Source organism: Capra hircus, chromosome 10 (genome assembly GCF_001704415.2).
Source record: "Capra hircus breed San Clemente chromosome 10, ASM170441v1, whole genome shotgun sequence".
NCBI lineage: Eukaryota > Metazoa > Chordata > Mammalia > Artiodactyla > Bovidae > Capra > Capra hircus.
The window spans coordinates 15,008,343-15,032,725 of NC_030817.1; the positions used below are offsets into that span (position 1 = coordinate 15,008,343).

A 24,383-nucleotide genomic window follows, 5' to 3' on the forward strand; every position below is an offset into this window, starting at 1 on the left:
CAGGGTGGGAAGGCCGCTGTACTGACTCCTCCTTCCTCCTTCCAGCCTTGCAGTGTTATGATGTACCCAGCTGGTCCTGGATCTGGTGACTCTCCAGAGGGCTTCCCGGAACAACCAAGGCGCCAGTCCCAAATCGGAAATCGCACAGCTCAGACACTGGGTACTGAAACTAGGGGTACTGAACGATCACTCCTTCTTTACAGTGTGGTCGGGCAGGAGATGGAGAGTGGGAAAGGGGAAGACAGGATTAAAAAGGTCTGGGTAGCACAGAGCTGGTGGAAGAACTGGCCTTCTTTTAGTGACATATATTTTATTCTGTCAACAAGGTTTATCTAGTCCCTACTCTGTGCCTGGCATTGTCACAGACATCCGGAGGAAAATGAACCAACCAACCAGACTTGGTCCAGTTGCCTTTGTGGAGGGTTCCCACCTCCCTTTTTGGCTCCCTTACCAGTGGGACACCCCCTTTCTTCGGGGGAAAGGGCCCCTTTGGAACAGGATGAGGCAGGAGACAAAATCGTATGTGCTGAAGCAAGGAATGGACTTGATGTGTGACCTAAATCTAAGCTGGGGAAGAGAGTTAAGAAAAGGAGAAAAATGAGGAAGAGTTTTCTGTCTCCAATGTAAGCTGAGAAGGGCAAGATCACAGAAGTCATGCTGGGTGAGACCTTAAAGAGACAAAGTCTAGCCCCTCATTTTACAGACGTGGTAACCGATGGAAGGAACGGTTAGGTGGCGTACCCAAGGTGGACACCCAGTTAGGCGGCAGAAGTGGGAATAAAACCGTGGACTAGTAATAACGCTACGGGGCCTGCAAGGAGGGGTTTAATGTTAAATGCCGGGGCACCTGGTGCCGCCGCCGCTGCAGGCAGCCAGGCCCTGAGGGCTCCGCTCGGTTGCCTTGGGAACTGTCTCCCAATCTTGGCCCTGCGTGCCCAATAAAGTTGTTGTTGAAGCGCAGCGGGGTCAAGTGAGCAAGGCCGGGGAGGCGGGCGGAGCCGGGGAGGCGGGCGGAGCCGGGGAGGCGGGGCGCGGAGCGGGAGAGGCGGGGCGGGCCCGGGAGCGGGGCGGAGCCGGGGGCAGGGCTAGCGGAGGGAGACCGGCTCGCCGTGACGGAGAGAAGGGGCGGCGGGCGCGGGCGGCCGGCCATGATCGCGTCGTGTCTGTGTTACCTGCTGCTGCCGGCCGCGCGCCTTTTCCGCGCCCTCTCAGGTACCGGCCCCGCGTCCTGAAGGGCGGGTGCCAAGCCTCCGGGCCTGCCTTGGCGGGGCCCCCGCGGGGTCTTGGGCGGCGTGCGTTGCGCGGCCGGCCTCACGACCGGTTTATCCTGGACTCCGCGAGGCCCAGGCCTGGCCGGCGACCCTCGTGGGCGGCACCCCCCACCCACCTCCTCACGCCGGTGGCCTGGAGGCGTCGGGCCACAGTTACAGCGTGGAGGCTGCCGGGGGAGGGGCGGAGCCCCCCTCTCCCCCACTTTCTGGCCCCGCGGGCGCGGAGAGGCTCCGGGGCCCGCTGAGTCACTTCTCGGGGGGTCAGGGAGGGTTGGCCCCCTTGGGGGCCGAGGCGAGTGCCCGAATTCTCCGTGGACAGGGGCGGCCCTTCGGCCTTTAAGGGTCTGTGGACTGAAGACCTGGACTTGCTTTGTCTTCCCCTGGGTCGACTCCACAGTCGCCTTTCCGAGCTGCCTCTCTTGCGGAGTCTTTGGTTGAAAAACAGCAGAATCCAGAGACACGTTGAAACCTCATCTTTGAAGCAATTGTTCCGTGCGCGTAGACATGTCGTGGGTGGAGGCAGTGCTCAGCGGCGGCCTGGAGAAGAGTTACTGTTTAACTTTGCCGGGGTTTGCCCGCGCACCCCATTCCTGGCCTTTGACTTTTTCGAGGTTCTTGTTCTTAAGAGACCATCCGTTCCTCTCGGAGATCGCACAGCACTCCTGGACTTCTCTCTGGCATTTTAGGGAACAGGACAGACTAAGAAGGAGTTTTAGAATAGAATAGAGTGATTTCTATTTCTTAGAAATAGGTCCAGCTGTGTGCATTCTACGCTTTTCCTTTCTGGAATTTTACATTTTGTGTGTGTAATATCTGTTACTTCATATTTCATATAAAACACTTAAAGTATGTACATGTATGTTTGTATCTGTGCGCTAGAATGCAGGCTCCAGGAAGGCAGGGCTGTCTGTTATGCTCACTGTATCTACTGCTAACATACTACCCAGACTATAGTAGGCACTCAGTTCAGGAATCCGAGAATGTCTTGTGTATACATACTCCTTAGAAATGAGGAACTCCACAGAAGGCATTGCTTTCAGAGAACCATCGCATATTCCTCTAACCATGTTGCTGCTGTTTCTTGAGCTTTGCCACTGTTCATAATGGCAGCCTTAGTGACCTATACTTAGTGACCTCTAGTCCACAGGTTTCTTGCCCAGTAGCCAGAGTTTTGGCTGCCCTCCCACCCACAGGTGTGGGCCTCCCCCCATCCATAGGTACACACCTATTAACGTAGTCCTATTTGTGTATTTGGTTTCTACAGATTTTCTATCTTTAATAAAAATTCTGAAAAACACCACCACCAATCAAAACCTAAATTTGAAAACTAGTAACCTCACACATATAAATCAAAGAACTTAATGCCATTTGGTATAAATAGAGGATGTTTCAAAGGGCAGTGAATTAGCGAGTCCCTGAGACTAAAACCAGCAACCCAGCACGTAGGTTTAAAGCAGAGTTTCCCACTCTCAGTACTGTTGATATTTGATAGTTCCTTGTGGAGCTCTCACTGTAGGGTGCTCACAATCTCTTTATCCTATAACCACTAGATGCCAGTAGCGTCCCCACAGTTGGGACGACCACTGTTCCTCCAGACAATGTGGAAATGTTCTTTGAGGGCAGAATCACCCCTGGTGGAAAACCACTTTGAGGTTTGAGGGACCTAAATCCACACAGGCCATAAATAAGAGTGTCTTTCAACATTTGAGCCATTTTGAAGTTTTTCTTGCCTGAAAAAAAGTAACTGATGAAATGCGTCTCCAGTGATGGAGGGACATCATCCATGTCACTTGGATGATATAAACAAGTGACTTAGTGTGTGTTGGTTGGGGGACGTTTTGTCTGCACCACAGTACTGTGCTTGGATTTTGAGGGCCTCTAATTTTAGAGTTTTTCCCACCTACTTTCTTTTGCCTGTTGGCTGTCATTGTGGCTGCTGTAGCAGAGAGGTGGCGGCTGTCTCTTGCTGAGTTGTTGGCACCTTCTGATTTGCAGCCTCTAGAAGGCAATGGCACCCCACTCCAGTACTCTTGCCTGGAAAATCCCATGGACGGAGGAGCCTGGTAGGTTGCAGTCCATGGGGTTGTGAAGAGTCGGACACGACTGAGCCACTTCACTTTCACTTTTCACTTTCATGCATTGGAGAAGGAAATGGCAACCCACTCCAGTGTTCTTGCCGGGAGAATCCCAGGGACGGGGGAGCCTGGTGGGCTGCCGTCTATGGGGTCGCTCAGAGTCGGACACCACTGAAGTGACTTAGCAGCAGCAGCAGCAGCAGCAGCAGCAGCAGAGCGCTATGGAATGGGAAAGCTGATAATGATATTTGTGAAGATTTATGAGTAGAATAAATAGCTTTGAGAAGAGGACCCCAGGCCTTTGCTAAAAGGCAGATTGTCCAGATTTTGAGACACCCTTTTTGTCTACTTTCTGTTGGAATGCATTCATAGACGGGGAAATTTATAGAACTAGAAAAGCTCTTGGGGATTATCCAATTCACAGTTCCCTCGTCCTCATTTTACACGCAAGAGTAAGTCCATCTCACTAGGGGCATTGTCTAAGGTCACACAGTTTTGTTCATTTCGGTGCTGGGCCACAACCCACAGTTATGATTATGGTCAAGTGCTGGTTCCAGTGTCATGTGGCTTTTAGAACCAGAGAGTTGAAGTTAATAGGATTCTTAGCCTTCAGACAAAAGGAGTGTGGTTATATGTGATCATCTCTGCTCTCGATTATATTGGATAGCCATTCTTTCATTCACGCACAGAGTATTTATCAGATCCTTACCATGTAAATTAGTTAATACTTGTAAAGTCCTTGGAACAGTGCCTGACACATAGTAAGCACTTGGCTCTGGTGATGATTATGTTCCAGACCCTAAAACGGGCAGGTTCAGTGATGATACAACGGTGAGCACGGTGGATATGATTCTTGCTTGTATGGGACTTACTGGCTTTCTCGTGGCTCAGTGGTAAAGAATCTGCCTACAGTGCAGGAGACCCAGGTTCAGTCCCTGGGTCAGGAAGATCCCCTGGAGGAGGGCGTGGCAACCTACTCCAGTATTCTTGCCTGGAGAATCCCATGGACAGAGGAGCCTGGCGGGCTACAGTCCATAGGGTTGCAAAGAGTCGGACACGACTGAAGCGACTGAGCATGCACGCACACGAGACTTATATCAGAAGTTGAGAGAGGAGTGTGAGTTGAATGATGCCATCATCTTATAACATGGTATCTTGGCTTTCTTTTTAGATGCTTTCTTCACATGTCGAAAAAATGTCCTCCTGGCGAAGAGCTCGTCCTCCCAGTTAGAAGGCGACTTTGCCATGGCCCCTCGGGGCCCCGACCAGGAGGAGTGTGAGGGCCTGCTGCAGCAGTGGCGGGAAGAAGGGTCGAGCCAGGTGCTGTCAACTGTGAGCGATGGTCCCCTTGTAGATAAGGGACTCGCCGAGAGCAGCCTGGCCCTCCTGATGGATAATCCTGGAGAACAGGATGCTGCTCCTGAGGACAAGTGGTCCAGCAGGCAGCTGAGTGACCTGCGGGCAGCAGAGAACCTGGAGGAGCCTTTTCCCGAGGTGCTAGGAGAGGAGGAGCTGCTGCCGGAGGTCGAGGGCCCAATGTGGGCAGCAGTGCCCGTGCAGACCGGCCCCCAGTACACAGACTGTGCTGTCCTCCCCGTGGGTGCGCTGGCCACAGAGCAGTGGGATGAGGACCCCGCGGTGGTGGCTTGGAGCATCGCACCGGAGCCTGTGCCCCAGGAAGAGGCTGCCGTCTGGCCCTTTGAGGGTCTGGGGCAGCTTCAGCCTCCCCCAGTGGAAATCCCGTATCACGGTGAGTCTTGACAGCTGGTTGAGCGAGCCGGGGCAGTGGTCGTCTAGGAGGTGGGCAAAGCCGTTGCTAAAGAGAAGGCCCTTTTGTGTAGAGCTCTGCCGCCACATTCTGGTTTTCTGAGACTTGCAGCGGCAAATCCAGAGGGGCCTTAGAGGTCATTTCATCCAGCCCTGTGGCCTTTTGAGATGAAGTCATCGAGGCTCGGAGAGGTGGCAGGACATGCCGAAAGTCACATAGCTAGGTAGTGGTAGAACTGAAAGCAGACCCTAGCTCTCATTCTCTGTGTTACTGATTGTCTGGAGGAACCTGGGGTAAGGGTGGAGAGCTCTCAGGGACTCCGCTTTCTCTGCCCCAAACAGGATAACTCCATTTTTATCTGTGTTACATATTCGGCTTCCGTTAAAATCTGGAGAATGAGGGCTGTGCCTCGCATAGGTTTGCAGTCCACTCTACAGCTAGCTCCCTGCTCTAGGGGATATAGGGGACACAGTACAGTTTCTGGTTCTGTAGGCCCTTCTAGGTGTAGAGGTCAGAAAACAGCCAAGGCTGAGATTACTCTAGAAATGTCTTTAATCTCAGATGACTGTTAAGCGCATTCATCTGAGTGATTCCCTGGAGACCAATGGCTTTATCAAAAGTGAGGAGTTGCTGGCCATGTTTAGTGAATTTTAGTGTACTAAGTACCAGGTACTATGCCAGGTACTAGGGATACAGTGGTGAACAGGCCAAGATTGTCTCTGGCTTTGTGGCGCTTACTCTCTGGTCTGAGGCTGTCCTTAGAGTGTTGTTCAGATCACCACAGAAAGGGACGGATGACAGGGAAAATGAGAAAGGGAACTTTGTCACAGTATTTCTGGGCCAGAGTAGAGACGGTAGGCCCTGTGGATAGCATGGACTCAACCATGGACCTCTTCTTCCCAACCCCTTTGCAGAAATCTTGTGGCGAGAATGGGAGGATTTCTCCACTCAGCCAGATGTTCAGGGCCTGGAGGCAGGGGATGGCCCTCAGTTCCAGTTCACTCTGATGTCCTATAATATCCTGGCCCAGGACCTGATGCAGCAGAGCTCCGAGCTCTATTTGCATTGCCACCCAGACATCCTCAACTGGAACTATCGCTTTGCGAATCTCATGCAGGAATTCCAGCACTGGGATCCGGACGTAAGCGAAGGCGGGCGGGGAGGGTGGGATGGATGGGGGTGTGCCATCTTGCATTTGCTCCGGACCCTGGCTCTTTCCCTGTGCCCTTAGAGAAATGCGTTCACCCACAGTTGTTCATGTGATTGGAGTCCGGCTTAGGATGGGAGCTTGCTGCCTGGTGTAAATGAGTTTTGGGCAGATACTAAGATGCCTCTCCATAGGTACACCCTCGCTAGCACCTTTAGGCAGGGAAGAAGACTTGAGGGATTCAAGGAGCAGGAAAATCCAGCTTCACTCGGGGCCTGTTCTTTGCTGGAGTGGCAGTCTGGGAAGAGTCAGCCCCCAGAAGAAGTGTCAGTGTGGCCCAGCCTGAGACCCACAGCAGCTTCCCACGTGGCTTCAGCGTCCGCTCCTGGGGTGGGAGTCACACTGCGGTGCCCTCCGTTACCCTGGAGTGACTGGTCTCTGTGTCGTTTCCCCAGATCTTGTGTCTCCAGGAAGTCCAGGAAGATCATTACTGGGAGCAGCTGGAGCCCTCTCTGAGAATGATGGGTAATGCTGCTCCTTGGCACGTGTGCCAGTCTTTTTTCCTCCCACCCTGTCTGCCCTCTATTGAACACACCATCTCTTCTTTCATCTCAGTGAACCCTCTCACCTGTGAGCTAGCTCCCTCGTGTGGAGTAAGAAGAAAAACAAGAGTCCTGAAGTTTTAAAGTGGTTCTGACATACATTGCCATTTATTTACATCTATTTACCAACTCTCTGAGGCTGAAATTATTACACCCGTTTTATAGGGAGGAGACTGAGGTTCAGAAGATTTGAGTGACTAGCTCAAAGGTCACAAAGCTATAAATAAAAAAGCTCATAGCTTGTGGAGCCTGGACTCCAACTTGTCTTACCCCGGAGTCCATGCTTTTCCTATCACACCCTTCTGTCCCTCCTTCCCCTTCTAGCTGCACAGCCATCTGGTTACCGCTGTAAGGGAACCTCTGCAGAACCCAGGGATGTGTCAGGGCGCAGACTCCCCCGTGTTGAGCAGCGGGAGCTGTGCACTGGGCACACACACCTGGGCTGCTGGCATTGGTTGGAGGGATGCAGGGTTCAAGGACTCTGACCCATCTCCTTGGCGGGGTGTTCCTTGCAGGCTTTACCTGTTTCTACAAGAGGAGGACCGGGTGTAAGACAGATGGCTGTGCTGTCTGCTACAAGCCCACGAGATTCCGTCTGCTCTGCGCCAGCCCCGTGGAGTACTTTCGGCCTGGCTTGGAGCTCCTCAATCGGGACAACGTGGGCTTAGTGTTGCTGCTGCAGCCACTGGTCCCAGAAGGCCTGGGGCAAGTCTCGGTGGCCCCCTTATGTGTGGCAAATACCCACGTCCTGTACAACCCACGGCGGGGCGACGTCAAGCTGGCCCAGATGGCCATTCTCCTGGCCGAAGTGGACAAGGTGGCCAGGCTGTCAGACGGCAGCCACTGCCCCATTGTCCTGTGTGGGGACCTGAACTCTGTCCCCGACTCACCTCTCTACAACTTCATCAGGGATGGAGAGCTCCAGTACCACGGGATGCCAGCCTGGAAGGTGAGATGGGAGCGGCCACTGTGGGCTTGGCTTACAGGGGGATTGGGGTGCGGCATGCAGGGCTGCTTCTGTGGCAGGGACCCAGGGGACTCCTGTGCTGCCTCCCTCCTGCTTTCTCGTGTCCTGTTGATAGCTCTGGTACCCATACCTGGAAGTTGGGAGCTCGTGAGTGCCTTTGGTATACTGGAATCCTTTCGGGTTTATCATTAATTTATGTTTAGTTTACAAGTACATAAGTAAATGCACAGATGTACACAAGTACCTCTCTATAAGGATTTAGGCATTATTACGTGACTCAAAGGGGAGATGTGGGAAATGGACGTGATAAAGCGGGCTTAAGACCAAAGCCCGCTTTATTACCTGCATTTCCCACGTCTCCCCTTAGAGTCTCGTAATAACTGTTCAGAGTTTGGTGCTGTTCTTCCAGGTCATTTTCTGTGCATTTGCAGTGCTGCCTAAACTGCTCTGGTGATGTAACTGTCATAGTCTCTATTTATTAATCACTAACTCTGCCAGATGCTATTTTAAGCACTTTACCTACGTTAACTCATTAGTTTCCACAAGTTCTATCATTGCTTCTATTTTATAAGTGAGAAACTTAAGGTATAGAGAAAGTTAGGTCATTTACTCTCTACAGTTTGTTCAGGTCCTTAGTGGTGGAGCCAGGATTTGTAATCAGGTGGTCTGGCCCCAGGGCTCTTGCCCTCCAGTACTGTGCTGAGACTGCTTCTAATGGCTGATATCTACTCTATTGTATGTGTTTATAAACATGACATATTACTGTATATTTCATTTTCTAGCTTTTTTTTTTTACTTAACAATATACATATGTATCTATCTCATTCCTATTGACTGCTGAATCTTTGTAACATAGCTGTATTACAGTTTTATTGTGCTTCATGTAGCCCTGCTGGGGAGCATTCAGCTTGTGCTGATTCCTTTATATGTCACTTAATCTCCTTGTTTCTCTCTTTTGCTCCTGCTGATCCAATTTGTTCCTTAACTTTTGGCAAGGCGCAGTGGAGAAAGGACGTAAGATGACTGAATTGTTGTCGAGCCCTTTGGGCTTTTATTTTAATGAGGTTACTTAAGTGCCAGCGATGTCCTGGTTGCCACATGCAAAGAGGAAGGCATTATCCTGCCAGGAGGCTGCTGCTGTTACCAAGGGGCTCAGGGAATGAGAAGTAGACTTGGGAATGGCCTCCCACATGACAGCTGCCATTAAGCAGAGTGATTCAGAGCCCTCATTTGGAAGCCAGATAGTCCTGCATCCAGATCCCTGCTCTGCCACCTTGGGCAAGTTACTTCCCTCCCGTGAGCCCCACTGGCCTCATCATATCCTGGGGAATATGATGAGACCTACTTCTGAGGGTCTTCTTTGGTGGATTCACTAAAATAATGCACACAAAGTGTTTTCCAGTTCCTGCTTCAAAGGGAGCAGTCAATAATTGGTAGTGGTTATCGTTGTCAAGATTCTTAGTTGTCTGTGGTATTATTATCCCATTCAATAGGAGAGGATATGGAACCCAAGAGGTGTTAACTGACTTGCCCAAAGTGACGCAGCTAGTAAATGGCCATTCAGTTGAAGGTGTTTCCTTCTGATGGCATACTGAAAGTGTTTGTCCTTTGCGGGCAGAGAGATTATCTCCCCAGCACATGGCTAATGTCTTGCACCTAGTTGGCGTTCAAATATTTGTTGTTTGTAAATGAAATAAAGGGGATTTTGCTACATTCGTTGGAGATGTGCAGATGACTGATGCTGCCGAATGTTTCCCCTACTACGTTCTGTCTGCTCCCAGGCTGCTCATGGGCTTTGACTGAGGATGGTGGCGTAGATACGGTAAAGTCCTTTGGTGCATTTCCCATTTGGTTTGACCCTGTGAATTCCCAGTAATGGGCTTTAGATACTAGACTTCGATCCAGAAGATTCAAAGATCCAAACAAGCCTTTTCCCCTGGCAAATTAAAGCCCTTGAAAGCGGATTCTCCCTGGCAGAGTAGTGTAGATTTTTCCAAGGTGAAATTTAGGGGACCCTGTGTTCACATGGTTCTTTTTTCTTTGTTTCACAGACCTTATTCTCTTTCCCCTTATCCCTGTCTCGTGGACATTTCAGTGTTTCTAATAAAAAAAAATAGTTTTAATTAGTTCCTTATGTTTAACTTTCCCGAGACTGACGTGTTTTGTACATAGTGTGACTGTGTGTGTATGTTTATCCGTATGTCCCCAAACACGGGCTTCTCTCTTTCTCCGTCTCGGAGTCCTCATTGCCATCTGCTCTTTGCTCTTAGGTATCTGGACAGGAAGACTTCTCCCATCAGCTTTATCAGAGGAAGCTGCAGGCCCCACTGTGGCCCAGCTCCCTGGGTATCACTGACTGCTGTCAGTATGTCACCTCCTGTCATCCCACGAGCTCAGGTGAGCACGTGCGGTTGTCCTGGTTGGTTGTCCCTCCCTGCCCATCTTGGGAGAAAGCTAGCACCTCATTGACAAGAGAAGGCGTAATTCCCTCAGTTCTCTGAGCACACTCCTTTATACTTTCCATCGTCCTCCTCGTGGTCCCCCAGTGAAACGGACAACTGTCCACCATAGCCTTTGGAAAATCTCCTCGTCTTCAGGGCCAGACTCCCTCTGTGTCCCTGCGCTGGAAGCTTCTTGGGACTGAGGAAGTCCCAGCACGTGGCTCCTCTTCCTTCCTTTCACTGTATGGCTTTCCCTGGTTTACAGAGAGACGCAAGTATAGCCGAGACTTCCTGCTGCGTTTCCGCTTCTGTAGCATCGCCTGCCGGCGACCTGTGGGACTGGTTCTTCTGGAAGGAGTGACAGACACTAAGCCAGGTAACGGGAGCTCAGCTTGTTCCCTGACTTGTCCAACTAAGTCAGCTTGGTCTTCTTTCCTCTTCACTTCTAATGTTTGTCAGTTATGTGGGGTTTTAGTCTTTTATAGGTATAATTCTTAGATATCAGCTTCTGGTAAAAAATATACTTGAGGGGAAGGTCAGTGAGGTTCACTGGCCATGTGCCATGTATTGAGAACATGGACTAGGAATCAAGAGACTTGGGTTCTAACCAGCTTTGAGACCTTGAGTATGCCAGAAGCTTTGTAAGCTAAAGTTGCTAATACATACCTAGCATGTGTACGGAGAAGGCAATGGCACCCCACTCCAGTACTCCTGCCTGGAAAATCCCATGGATGGAGGAGCCTGGAAGGCTGCAGTCCACGGGGTCGCTGAGGGTCGGACACAACTGAGCGACTTCAGTTTCACTTTTCACTTTCATGGATTGGAGAAGGAAATGGCAACCCACTCCAGTGTTCTTGCCTGGAGAATCCCAGGGATGGGGGAGCCTGGTGGGCTGCGGTCCATGGGGTCGCACAGAGTTGGACACGACTGAAGTGACTTAGCAGCAGCAGCAGCACGTGTACGGCATATACAAGAGAGAAAACAGACGTGAAAGTCGTAAGGTGACAGTACTCCTGGTTGTAGTAAAGAGTTACTCCTACTGAGAACTTTCAGATGGTGCATAGCAGAGTATATACTTGACATTCTCCACTTCTTGTCTGTGAAACTACTACTCCAAAGCAACAAGGGGAATGAAAAAAAAAAACCAAACTCCCTCTTTGAGAACGCTCGGAGACCTGAAGATATCTGAAGTCGGGGAGCACGACACAGGTGGAATGGCTGCAGGAAGCACCGGCGACCCGGCTGGAGGAAGTGCGGAGAGACTCGTCTGTGGGGCCGTGTATGAATCTCAGGAAGGACCGGCAGGGTGCATTTCCCCATGGTGAGGCGCGAACCTTGAGGCACAAAATCAGAATCCCTTGTTTCATCAATAGGACTAGGATGGCACAGGTTGTGAAATGAAATTGCCTGAACCCTTTTTGTCCAGAGAGGCGCTGGAGGAAAGACTGATCAAGGAATCAAGCCATCTTTGCATGAAGCAGTCTGTTTAAGTGGCAGGGTGGAGATGAAATGCTTACGGAGCTACACTTTTTTTTTTGGCTGGGAGATGTAAAGGTTAAAAGGACTCACACAACCCTGTGTCGTAAGGAAAATGCCCATTACTTGGAATGCAGATCCAGAGGATGAAATTTAAGCTGCTGAGCTCAGGAAAGAAGTGGAATAAAAAGTGAAAAAAAATCACTTAAAATGAAGCCAAAATTAGATGCAGCACAAGAGAGAGGAGGCATTGCTGAAAACAAGAGGCAGAGGCCAGGAAAGATAGAAAGTGCCAGAGAGACTATGACAGGAGTGGAAGTTACGGAGATTGAATATATACATGATTGGCGTTTACAAGGAAGAAGGCCAATATCATGGCACAAAAGGAATATTTAAAGGTAGGATATAAGGAAGATTTTCCCAAGATGAAGAGATCTGAATCTTTGGATTGAGAAGGATATACGACGTCTCAGGGAAAACTGAGGAGAGTCAACAGTAAGACCTCCAAATGAAGTTAATAGAAGTCAAAGATGAAAGAATGTTTTGGACAAAAAGAGTGGGATACCTTTTTTTTTTTTTAATCGGGCTACCTTTAAAGGTAAAAATAATTAGGTAGGCTTCAGATTTCTTAAAATTAACATTCAACTCTAGAACACTGGGAGAGTAAAGTTTCCAGGGAAGAAGACATGTCTCAAGAATTTTATACTCAATCCAAACTCTTTCTTGAAGAAAATGCTAGAAGAATAACTTAAGATGACCAAGCAGTGACTGAAAAAACTGTAGTATTAACAAAAGGACTGGTGGTAAGCAATGAATTCATCGTTTTCTTGAAGGAATTTAACTTGCATTGGCATTTTACACAAAGAAGGGAGCATTTCAATGGCTTGGGTTTTTTTCTTATTTGCAAAGCTAATATATTATTACAGCGGTGGTGATAGCGATAATAACTGTGCGCAGAGCGACTGGCGTGCGCCAGGAACTGGGGTAAGTGCTTGTGTCAGTTGGACTCAGGCAGGGAAGCTGTGGATGAGTGTTTTAAGAATTCAGAATCCTCAAGTTAAACCATAGTAGGATCCCACATACGTAATTCCATGTTAAGAATAGATTGTTTTTAAAAAATCAGTACTGTACTTGAAACATAAAATAAGCATTTTGATTTAATAACAAAATAAGAACTTTAAATACATACTGACAGTCACTTTGTAAGTAGAATCATTATGTAGGGGGAAAATACCCAGTTCACTAACAGTGCCCAATAAAAGCAGTGTTTTCAAAACTGAGATTAAATTTGAGTAAACACACCCATCCTCCACAAACCGTGAACGTGCCCGTTTGTTCAGTACCCCCATCCAGGGCTGAACAGGCTCCTGAGTCTGAAAAGCTACCATCACTTTTAGTAGACCATTAGTAGAAAGATGAGTTCAGTACCAGGAGATCATTGTGTGTCATCTTTTTTTCTGGAGGACTTGTTTAGATGTGCTATCAAATATTTCCAATCTGGCGCCAGAGTCATCCAGCCCAGCTGTGCACAGTAAAACTTGCCAACTTGACTGTGATACTGACTTTAATGGGAAGCATCTCAGTTGCAAGAGGAGCTCAGTGGTAGGCAGTGATGGTCTGACTTTCCCACAAGTTGACATTGCATGATGCTAGTGTGTTCTACATAACACGTATGAAAAAAAAGAAAGAAACATTGTGATTCTCACACTCCCTCATTCTCTTTTTGAGGGAATACTTCATAAGATGGGAATCTAAATTTTAAGTCCCCCTCTTATAAATATTTCAAATTATTAGTGGTTTCTTCTTTCCAGTATGGTTCTTAAAGACACCGAAAGGGGTTACTATGTTTTCTTTTTCATGAGCACTTGCATATTTCCATTTATTTACAGAGCTTTGGGTCTTCTAACATGCCAAGAATAAAGCGTGAGCCTAGTTAAGGGCATTCTAGGAAAAAAAACAGTTGCTAATAGATGACTTTTGTAAGACAGTGGGCTAACTACTATTTACTGGAGAAGGCAATGGCAACCCACTCTACTATTCTTGTCTGGAAAATCCCATGAACAGAGGAGGCTGGGAGGCTGCAGTCCATGGGGTCGCTAAGAGTCGGACATGACTGAGCGACTTCACTTTCACTTTTCACTTTCATGGATTGGAGAAGGAAATGGCAACCCACTCAATGTTCTCGCCTGGAGAATCCCAGGGACGGGGGAGCCTGGTGGGCTGCCATCTACGGGGTCGCATAGAGTCAGACATGAATGAAGTGACTTAGCAGCAGCAACTGCTATTTACAAACTGGCCAAATGACCACAGAGCAAAGCTATCTGGTCAGGTTTTGAACCAGGAAAATTCAGAATCCAGCTTTTGGACTGGCTTATTTCTGCACAACTTACTATCCTTTTCCCAGGTATTTGCAGATCTTACTTTCTCTGCTGCTACCAGTGCTGAATGGTCCAGGAAGCTGTCTTAACTTAGATGGGGCCAGTTGGGGCCGGTGTGTTCATGCGGCCTGGTAGGGCAGGCAGAGGTCTGGGTCCCGTGTAATTGCCAGAGCGGTGCTGTTCTACACAGAGCTGCAGGGGGAGAACTTGCTGCTGAGAGAACCAGTTTTCCTTTCTCTTTGGTTTTTCTTTTCATGTGCTAAAAACCCCAAAAACACTTGATTTTTTTTTTTTCTGTTTTTTGTTCTCACACTTGTATGAGGTTTTGGTAAGAGTAAAGGTCTAGTTTGGAGATTAATTTAGTCCATTGTCTTGCAGGCTCCAGTATTGCTAATGAGAAGTCTGCTTCTATTTTGATTCTTGATCCTTTCTTTGTGTGTCACGTATTTTGCCTCCCTGAGACTCTGGTCATTCTCTCTAATCCCTTGATTTCTGAAATTTCATGATGGTTTGCTGGTAATTTCTTCAATAATTTTCTACTTTCTGCTTCCTGTTTTTGGAATTCCTTTTAATTGGATATGGGCTTCCCTTGTGGCTCAGCTGGTAAAGAATCCGCCTGCAATGTGGGAGACCTGGGTTCGATCCTTGGGTTGGGAGGATCCCCTGGAGAAGGGAAAGGCCGCCACTCCAGTATTCTGGCCTGGAGAAGTCCATGGACTGTGTAGTCCATGGGGTCGCAAAGAGTTGGACACAACTGAGCAACTTTCACTTAATTGGATATGGTTGTTGTTTAGTCGCTAAGTTGTATCCAACTCTTTGCAACCCCATGGACTGCAGGATGCCAGGCTTTCCTGTCCTTTGTGATCTCCCAGAGTTTGCTCAAACTCATGTCCATTGAGTGAGTGATGTTATCTAACCATCTCATCCTCTGTTGGCCTCTTCTCCTCCTGCCCTCAGTCTTTTACAGCGTTAGGCTCTTTTCCAGTGTGTCTACTCTTTGCATCAGGTGGCCAAAGTGTTGGAGCTTCAGCTTCAGCATCAGTCCTTCAAATGAATATTCAGGGTTGATTTCCTTTAGGCTTGACTGGTTTCATCTCTTTGCAGTCCAAAGGACTCTCAAGAGTCTTTTCCAGCACCACAATTCAAAAGCATAAATTCTTCAGTGCTCAGCCTTCTTTATGGTCCAACTTCACATCCATACATGACTATTAGAAAAACCATAGCCTTGACTATAGGGACCTTTGTCAGTTAAGTGATGTCTCTGCTTTTTAATACAGTGTCTAGGTTTGTCATAGCTTTCCTTCCAAAGAGCAAGTGTCTTTTAAATCTCATTACTACACTTAATGTCCACAGTGATTTTGGAGCCTAAGAAAATAAAATCTGTCACTACTCCCATTTTTCCCTCTTCTATTTGTCATGAAACAGATGCCATGATTTTAGTTTTTTGAATGTTGAGTTTTAAATCAGTTTTTCACTCTCCTCCTTTACCCTCATCAAGAGGCTTAGTTCCTCTTTACTTTCTGCCGTTAGAGTGGTATCATCTGCATGTCTGCAGTCTTGATTTCAGCTTGTGATTCATCCAGCCTGGCATTTCACATGATGTACTCTGCACAGAAGTTAAATAAGCAGGGTGACAGTATACAGCCTTGTTGTACTCCTTCCCTAATTTTGAACCAGTCCATTGTTCCATGTCTGGTTCTAACTGTTGCTTTTTAACCCACATACAGGTTTCTCAGGAGACAAGTCAGGTGGTCTGGCATTCCCTCCCATCTCTTTAAGAATTTTCCACAGTTTGTTGTGATCCACACAGTCAAAGGTTTTCATGTAGTCAGTGAAACAGAAGTAGATGTTTTTCTGGAATTCTCTAGCTTTTTCTGTGATCCAACGAATGTTGGCAATTTGATGTCTGGTTCCTCTGCCTTTTCTAAATCAAACTTGTACATCTGGAAGTTCTTGCTTCACGTACTGTGGAAGCCTAACTTGAAGGATTTTGAGCATTACCTTGCTAGCATGTGAAATGAGTGCAGAAGCAGAAGATATTAAGAAGAGGTGGCAAGAATACACTGAAGAGCTATACAAAAAAGATCTTCATGACCCAGATAACCATCATGGTGTGATCACTCACTTAGAACCAGACATCCTGGAATGTGAAGTCAAGTGGGCCTTAAGAAGCATCACTATGAACAAAGCTAGTGGAGGTGATGGAATTCCAGTTGAGCTATTTCAAATCCTAAAAGATGATGCTGTGAAAGTGCTGCACTCAATATGCCAGCAAATTTGGAAAACTCAGCAGTGGCCACAGGACTGGAAAAGGTCAGTTTTCATTCCAATCCCAAAGAAAGGTGATGCCAAAGAATGCTCAAACTACCGCACAATTATACTCATCTCACACACTAGTAAAGTAATGCTCAAAATTCTCCAAGCCACGCTTCAACAGTACGTGAACTGGGAACTTCCAGATGTTCAAGCTGGTTTTAGAAGAGGCAGAGGGACCAGAGATCAAATTGCCAATATCCGTTGAATAATTGGAAAAGCAAGAGTTCCCGAAAAACATCTGCTTTATAGACTATGCCAAAGCCTTTGACTATGTGGATCACAGCAAACTGTGGAAAATTCTTCAAGAGATAGGACTACCAGACCACCTGACCTCCCTCCTGAGAAATCTGTATGCAGGTCAAGAAGCAATAGTTAGAACTGGGCATGAAACAACAGACTGGTTCTAAATCTAGAAAGGAATATGTCAAGGCTGTATATGTCACCCTGCTTATTTAACTTCTGTGCAGAGTACATCATGAGAAACGCTGGGCTGATGAAGCACAAGCTGGAATCAAGATTGCCGGGAGAAATATCAATAACTTCAGATATGCAGATGACACCACCCTTATGGCAGAAAGTGAAGAGGAGCTAAAGAGCCTCTTGATGAAAGTGAGAGGAGAGAGAAAAATGTTGGCTTAAAACTCAACATTCAGAAAACTAAGATCATGGCATCTGGTCCCATCACTTCATGGAAAATAGATGGGGAAACAATGGAAACAGTGAGAGACTTTATTTTCTTGGGCTTCAAAATCACTGCAGATGGTGACTGCAGCCATGAAATTAAAAGACGCTTGCTCCTTGGAAAAAAGCTATGACCAACCTAGACAGCATATTAAAAAGCAGAGACATTACTTTACTGACAAAGGTCCATCTAGTCAAAACTATGGTTTTTTCAGTAGTCATGGATGGATGTGAGTTGGACTATTAAGAAAGCTGAGCACTGAAGAATTGATGCTTTTGAGCTGTGGTGTTGGAGAAGACTGTTGAGAGTCCCATGGACTGCAAGGAGATCCAGCCAGTCCATCCTAAAGGAAATCAGTCCTGAGTGTTCATTGGAAGGACTGATGTTGAAGCTGAAGCTCCAATACTTTGACTGATGTGAAGAACTGACTCATTGGAAAAGACCCTGATGCTGGGAAAGATTAAAGGTGGGAGGAGAAGGGGACAACAGACAACGAGATGGTTGGATGTCATCACCGACTTGATGGACATGAGCTTGAGTAAACTCCGGGGGTCGGTGATAGACAGGGAAGGCTGGCATGCTGCAGTCCATGGGGCTGCAAAGAGTCAGACATGACTGAGCGACTGAACTGAAGTAACATGTTGTATGGTAAATCTCGTTGACACATATTAAACTCTGAACTTTAAAGGCAGAGCAAAGACAAGTTTTAAAATATCCACAGGAAATTCCTGAGACTTGGCAGTATATCAAACTACCAGTAGTTGTGACACGTGGGCTTAGTTGTTCCGAGGCATGTGGGACCCTCCCGGACCAGGGACTGAACCCATGTCTCCTGCATTGGCAGGCGGACTCTTTACTACTGAGCCACCAGGGAAGCCCTGTTCCTAGTTTTGTTTAGTGTTGTGAGTTTTGGTTTGCTTTTAGTTTGGGTTTTTTATTTCTTTTTTGGTCATAAAGGAGTGTTGAATTATGTCGAAGGTTTTTTCTGTCTATTCAGATGATCATGGAACAACAAAAAAAAGATGATCGTGGTTTTTGTTCTTCAACATTCTGTTAATTGATTTTCAGATGTTAAACCGTTACATTTCTAGGATAAAAATACTTGGTCATAGTATACAACAATTGCTAATTCAGATTTTCTTCTTTTTCTTGAGTAAGTTTATGTAGTTTTTGTCTTTTTAGGAATTTTTTCATTTTACCTAAGTCATCTAGCTTGTTGGTATACAGTTTTTAACTGTATCCTTATAATTTTTATATTTCTGTAAGGTTGGTAGTGATGGTCCTCTCTTTTAATCCTGGTTTTAGTAATTTGAGTCTTCTCTTTTTTGCTTGGTCAGTCTGTCTTAAGTGTTTGTCAATTTTGTTGATCCTTGTTATTCTATTTTCTTAGTTGGGGTTGTTATAACAAAATACTATAGATGAGTGGGTTATGAACAACAGAAGTTTATTTTTCACTGTTCAGGAGTCTGGAAGTTCAGGGCCCAGGTGCCAGCATGGTCTGATTCTGGTGAAGACTCTGCTCTGCTTGCTAACTGCCAACTTGTAGCTACACACAGCAGAAAGAGGATGAGACAGCTCTCTGGGATCCCTTTTAAAAGGGCATCAATCCTATTCATGAAGGCTTCACCCTCAATGCCAGGTTACCTCCTGAAGGCCCCACTTCCTAAATGCTATCCCATTGAGGATTAGGATTTCAACATATTTTGAAGAGACACAAATATTCAGTCCATAACACTTACTAATGTCGGTTGTTGTTGTTTAGTCGCTATGTCTGATTCTTTATGACCCCAGGAACTGTAGCACACCCAGTGGGACCTGTAATAATATTCCCTCTTTCTCTCCTGATAATGGTAATATGTGTGTGTATATATATAGGTATGTGCATAGGTATATATAGGGTGTGCATACATATGTATATGCATACATATGTAGATATGTGTAAATACACAATGGATTGTCTGGGATAAAAGATTCTAGAGGAATACACCAGGGATTTGGTAATGTTGGTTGCCCCTGGGGAGAGGAATTGAGTGGCATGGGCCCCAGAGTAGGAAGGAGACTTTTTCACTGAGGTTTTTCTCTACGTTTTGTGTTTTGTAACCGTGAGACTGTTATTACCTATTCTAAAACTTAAAGTGTAAATTTTTTAAAAAGTTGCTGAACCCGGGAAGAGATGTCTGTGTTAGAGGCCCCTGTCCGTCTGCTCCCTGAGGTTCCTGACTCCGGTCCATTGTTTTCTTCTCCCTTCATGTTTTCTCTTTCCCTTTCCCCTCTGGAACGATCCAGTCAAGGATCTGAGTGCCGTTTCAGGGTGCAAGGTTCTGGCCCTCCTTCCCTGTCTTTGAATGAAAAACTCCTCTCTCTGGTCTTCTGCAGAGCGACCTGCTGGCTGGGCTGAGTCTGTCATTGAGGAAGACACGTCTGAGTCTGAGCCAGACATCCCCAGGTAATTTTCTTCCAGTTCCCTCTGCTTGCATCCCAGCTCCATTGAGGTGTATTAGAGAGGCTCCTTTTGGCCTTCCTGGGCCTGATTTGGGGGAACGCTTTGCTGAGCTTTCTCTTCCTCCTAATACATGATAAGGTTATGGAGGAACATACAGGTGTGCAGAGGCCAGAGGCGACCCACCCAGGTTCTTAAAAATGAGAACCCCGTGCACGTTTCCTTAGGGAGTAAGGCCTCACAGAAGAGCCTGCTGACCCACAGACAAAAGCACATGAGGTATATATACTTCACCAGGTAGCAAGAGGAGGGTGGCTGATAAGGAACATCATCAGGGCTGAATATAAATGTGTCTGTTTCTAGGCTGATTTTAGCTAAGACTCTCTGTCTCTGGTTAGCATGGGAAGGAACTTGCTGAGGTTGAGTTATTTGGGCTCCTCCATTAAAAAGCTTTATAAAATCCACAGAGAAGTCACCTTGAGAGAAGTTCAGTAGTGTTTGCTGACTGGTTATCGCCCCCTCCACCCCTGTAGGACTGTGGGCACCATCCAGCACTGCCTACACCTGACCTCGGTGTATACTCATTTCCTGCCCCAGCATGGCCGCCCAGAGGTCACCACAATGCCCCTGGGTCTGGGAACGACAGTGGATTACATCTTCTTCTCAGCTGAGTCCTGCGAGAATGGGAACAGAACTGGTAAGCCTGGTGGATCCGGATTCCCAGACGCCACCCCCAAGAGTCTCTGGGAGCTGATGGTAGGTCAGGCATCTGATCACATGACTTGGGCTGCTGCGACCTGCCTGGCAAAGGAGCAGATCTCATACCTGCCTGATGCTGGTCATCCTCATCATACTTCCCTTAGGCCCTTTGCCCGGCTTCTCTTTTTATCTTTGTAGCAGAACAAGCCATCCCTCCTTTCTCAAAATAGAGCACCCGGAGGTGATTGGATTTGTTCAGTGGCAGCTGGCTAGTGAGGGTCTTGGTGAGGTTAGAAATCCAGTTTCTTGTCTTCTCGCCCTTCATTGTGGTCACAGTGTGGCAGTCTGTCAGCCCCACGCCTATTTTCTTTAAAGCACGTCTTTTACAGTGTTTGGATTTTATGTTTAAAAATCAGATTTTACATAGAAACTCTGGGTTTCCGACTTCTCTCGGAAAGTCGGAAGGTCTTATAATGCTAGGCTTGGAGGGGCATTCTCTAGTTTGCTACAGCCCCGGAACACACTCGCTCCATTCACTGACATGGAGCGTCCAAGAGGCCGCAGGAGGTGAGAGGGAGGGTGGGCGGCCGAGAAGATGCAGCGTCTTGAAGGTGAAGCTCCCGCAGGCCCCCTCCTGCCCCAGGACATGTGGTGGTGGCCGCATCGCCCACCGGCCTCCTCTCTGTGCTCCAGATCGCAGGCTGTATCAGGATGGAACCCTCAAGCTCCTGGGCCGGCTCTCGCTCCTCTCTGAAGAGATCCTCTGGGCTGCCAACGGCTTACCCAACCCCTTCTGCTCTTCAGACCACCTCTGCCTACTGGCCAGCTTCGGGATGGAAGTCACCGCCCCATGACGGGCTCCCAGGGGAAGAGCGCGTCTTCTCTTCCAGAAGAGCTCACCGGATCAGAGACTGTGGAAATACCCCACGCTTCTGGAAACTTAGATCCAAGAAACTTAACGTCCCCTCCCTGCCCCCTCCTCGTTCCCTTCTCCCCCACGGTTAGATTTTCTCCAGGCCTGTCCACATTCTCTGCCTGTGGTCCCTGCCCTGCCCCAGCCTCTTCCTAATCCTGTGCCACATGAGGGGGTGGCCCCGGGAGAGGCACAAGCGGGGGATCCCCCCTTCCCTCCGTGTATCCAGCGCTCCCCACTGATTTTTGATTACCAGGGTTGTGGGAGCTACTGATCTCCTTGATTATTTATTTTCAGGCCATTTCTTGGTGGTGCCTTCTGACCCGACCCTCTCCCTGCCTGAGACCCGTGGGCACAGCCCTCCTGCAGACACACACATATTGAGCCGCGCTCTTCTGCGCGGTCACGCCTGTCTCTGACCAACCCCCTTGCCACACTGGGGCCGTGGGTCACGGGCCCTGCTCTCCCCTTATCTTCTGTTTCATTAGGCATTCATCCGGCCAACCAGGGGGTCCTCTCCATCAGGGCTCTGGAACAAGTGGGCCCTGCAGACTTGGGTGCACTTCCGGTCTTTGCAGCCTCTGAGCCTCCTGCCCAGAGTGCCCCACCGGCCTGCGTGCTTCCCCCAGGGCTTGTCCTTTTCCCCAGGCTGCCCTGTGGCGGGTGGAGGGTCAGTGGGCAGAGAGAGTGATTTGAGGTTCAGAGCGCTTCAAGGCTGAGGAGAAAGAACTGTCAGGAAACTCAGGTCTCCCTGGAGGACCAGGGTGAGGGTGGGAGTCCCGGGGCGGGAGAGCAGGCAGCGGACTCGAGACCTCAGGGACTTGCCCCCTTGCCTCACACACCTCAGTTGCAGCTTTCTGTTCCTCTCCTCCCCCTGCTTTTTACTGTTTGCTGCCTACCACATTCCCTTCCCTTTTTTTGCCCCTAGAAAAAAGCCTGAGATTGAGCCCAGGCCAAGCCTTCTCAGTAGAAAGGCGGCCTTGGGCACAAGTGGCCTGAGACCCAGACGTGGCGGTGCCTGAGGGTTTGCTCCAGCTGGCCCGGCCTCTGCTGCTCGTTGTCTCTGCTTTCCCTCTCTCTGGCCCATTCAGGGAGCTCCCTCGCCCACGCGAGTCACCTGCAGGCCTCAGCCTTTCATTGCTGGGCATCGTGTGGGGTGTTCCTGGCCATACCTCCCGTCACTCAGAATAGCTGAGTGGCCCTGCAGATGTGGCCCCCAGAGCGGGACTGGTGGATATAGCAGAGAGAGGCTAAAGTTAGGGACAGTTAGCTGAGGTTCACATTTTCTCCTTTGTTTTTTTTTGAGAGCCAAAGACCCAGCTTGGATCTGCTGCTGCATTCATGGTTATAAGCTTTCCATGCCTCGGTTCTGGGAAATTTATCTCTGCGTGTATATTTTTAAGCATTGTTTCCTGGGTACTGGGCATGTGCCTGTCTGAGCCCCAGGCCCATCTGTCCACACCCCACCATCCATTCTGTCTGTCTCTTCCCGGACATCTAGGGCGGTCTCCTTGTTTCCTAGAACTAGGGCCCGTCAGCTCTTCTCTTCTGCCAGGCAGTGTAGTTTAAAAATGGCTGAAGATGGCAGAGGGCAGGAGCTTGATAGATAATCTCCGTGTTTTCTTACTTGTTTCTGTTTTGGAAATGAAAGGGGGGTTTAAATGGTCATTGGAATTCTCTTTTCCAAATAAAGGTTTACCTTTCCCCCCCAACTGTTGGTTATTTTATTAGGATCCCGAAGGGCATGGGGGAAGGGAAGGCCTGGAGAATAAGCTGGGCAGAGAGCAAGAGATTGACCTGTGGTGGGGCCTCTAACCCTACATCTAGACCACAGAAAAGGGTTGTCATCTCCCCTAGGTAACTGAGTGGATGCCCACTGCTCTGAGGCCCGTGGGAGGAACAGGTCCTGCGTACAGCCTCCTGCCCTGACCTTCAAAGGGTGCAGCTCTCCATCCTCTCCCAGCTCGAGGAGAGTGGTCCATTCAGCTGCTTTCATTCTTATTCCATCTGCTGCCCTTGTCCCTCCCCCTAGTCCGAGCAGAGGAGGGTCTGTGGCAAAAAGCAGGACGAGAGAAGTGCTTTCCCTGGTCAAAGCTGTGGCAGCTGCATGAGGCTTGACGCACATGGCTGATGCCTCTTGCGGCGTTTCTATTTCTGATCATCATCTCTTCCCTTTTCTGGAGCCAGGCCTGAGCTGCGGGCCATCTGTTGCCGGAAAGCTGTCCCTCCTTTACCAGGCCCCGCTCCTCTGGGACTTCTGTCTTCCCCCGCCTCCTCACGCAGCCTTTGTGCCTGCGGGGAGAAGCCCTGAGGCCAGGTGGGGTTTAACGCCTCACCTGAACAGAAGCCCAGGCTTTACACCTTTGAATCAGTACCTGAGAATCTGTTACTTAAAGCTCCCTGGGCACCAGTGGAAACACCTGGGTTACGATTCAGCAGAAAGAGAACTTAGTCAGGGATTAGGAGCACCGCCTGTCGTCTTGGCCTGGTCGCTCAGTGGTTGTGGGTAAGTTAACCCCTCCCTGTGTTTCAGATATCTTGGTGAAATGGAAATTAAAGTAGTATTGTTTTCCACTCATCAGGAATTTTCAGATCTGAAGTTACATTGTTTGAAAGGATGCTAGGAGTCCCAGAGTATTATTGGTAATTACAGTAATTGGTAATTATCGGTAACAGTTGGGAGTTAAGGATGGCCAGTTTCCCCTAGGCAGTCTGGACAGTGCACGGGCTCAGAATTATTTTATAGCTCCTAAGCTCTGAGGCGTGTCCCCAGGACTCCTTTCCTGGCCTGCAGGGCTTCCCCGCGGATTTACGCAGCCTCTGCACGGCGCGTTGATTCAGGGGTTTCAGGGCGCTTCCCTTTCCACGATCAGCAGACAGCACTGCAAGGTGGCAGTTCAGGTGCGCAAGTCTTACCTTTACATCTGAGGAAGCAGAGATCCAAAGAGGGAAACTGAGACTCTCCTTTGCTTGATTTCTTGCCACCCAGCTCCTCAGAACACAGCCTCTTCTGGGAGTAGGACAGCCAGGTTGTAAGGCAGACATGGGGCTGGGTCTTGGAGAAGGGAAGCGACCACTGCTGGCTTGTCGTAAACCCTGTTTTTTCTCTCTCGTTCTTCCCCAGCTGTAGCTACTCCCCAGAGGGTTGTTTCTTGATTGGTTACTTAAGGCAAAGTGGCTTTCCTTCCCCTGGCGGGGAGCAGGCGGG

At 48.5% G+C, this 24,383-nt stretch overlaps 1 protein-coding gene across 1 annotated transcript; it reads left to right on the forward strand.

Moving 5' to 3' along the window:
• On the forward strand, positions 1,062 to 22,887 carry ANGEL1 (angel homolog 1). The gene is made up of 10 exons (XM_018053928.1): positions 1,062 to 1,212; positions 4,518 to 5,096; positions 6,029 to 6,255; positions 6,717 to 6,786; positions 7,379 to 7,812; positions 10,101 to 10,227; positions 10,537 to 10,647; positions 19,500 to 19,569; positions 20,097 to 20,260; positions 20,956 to 22,887. Exons 1-10 carry the CDS (start codon positions 1,149 to 1,151, stop codon positions 21,114 to 21,116), a joined length of 2,007 nt encoding a protein of 668 aa, XP_017909417.1. The 5' UTR covers positions 1,062 to 1,148; the 3' UTR covers positions 21,117 to 22,887.

Coding starts and splice junctions, on each gene's coding strand:
- ANGEL1 (XM_018053928.1), top strand. CDS start 1,149: ATGATCGCGTCGTGTCTGTGTTACCTGCTGCTGCCGGCCGCGCGCCTT. Junction 10,228..10,536: donor CTGTCATCCCACGAGCTCAG/GTGAGCACGTGC, acceptor CCTGGTTTACAG/AGAGACGCAAGTATAGCCGA. Junction 20,261..20,955: donor CGAGAATGGGAACAGAACTG/GTAAGCCTGGTG, acceptor TCTGTGCTCCAG/ATCGCAGGCTGTATCAGGAT.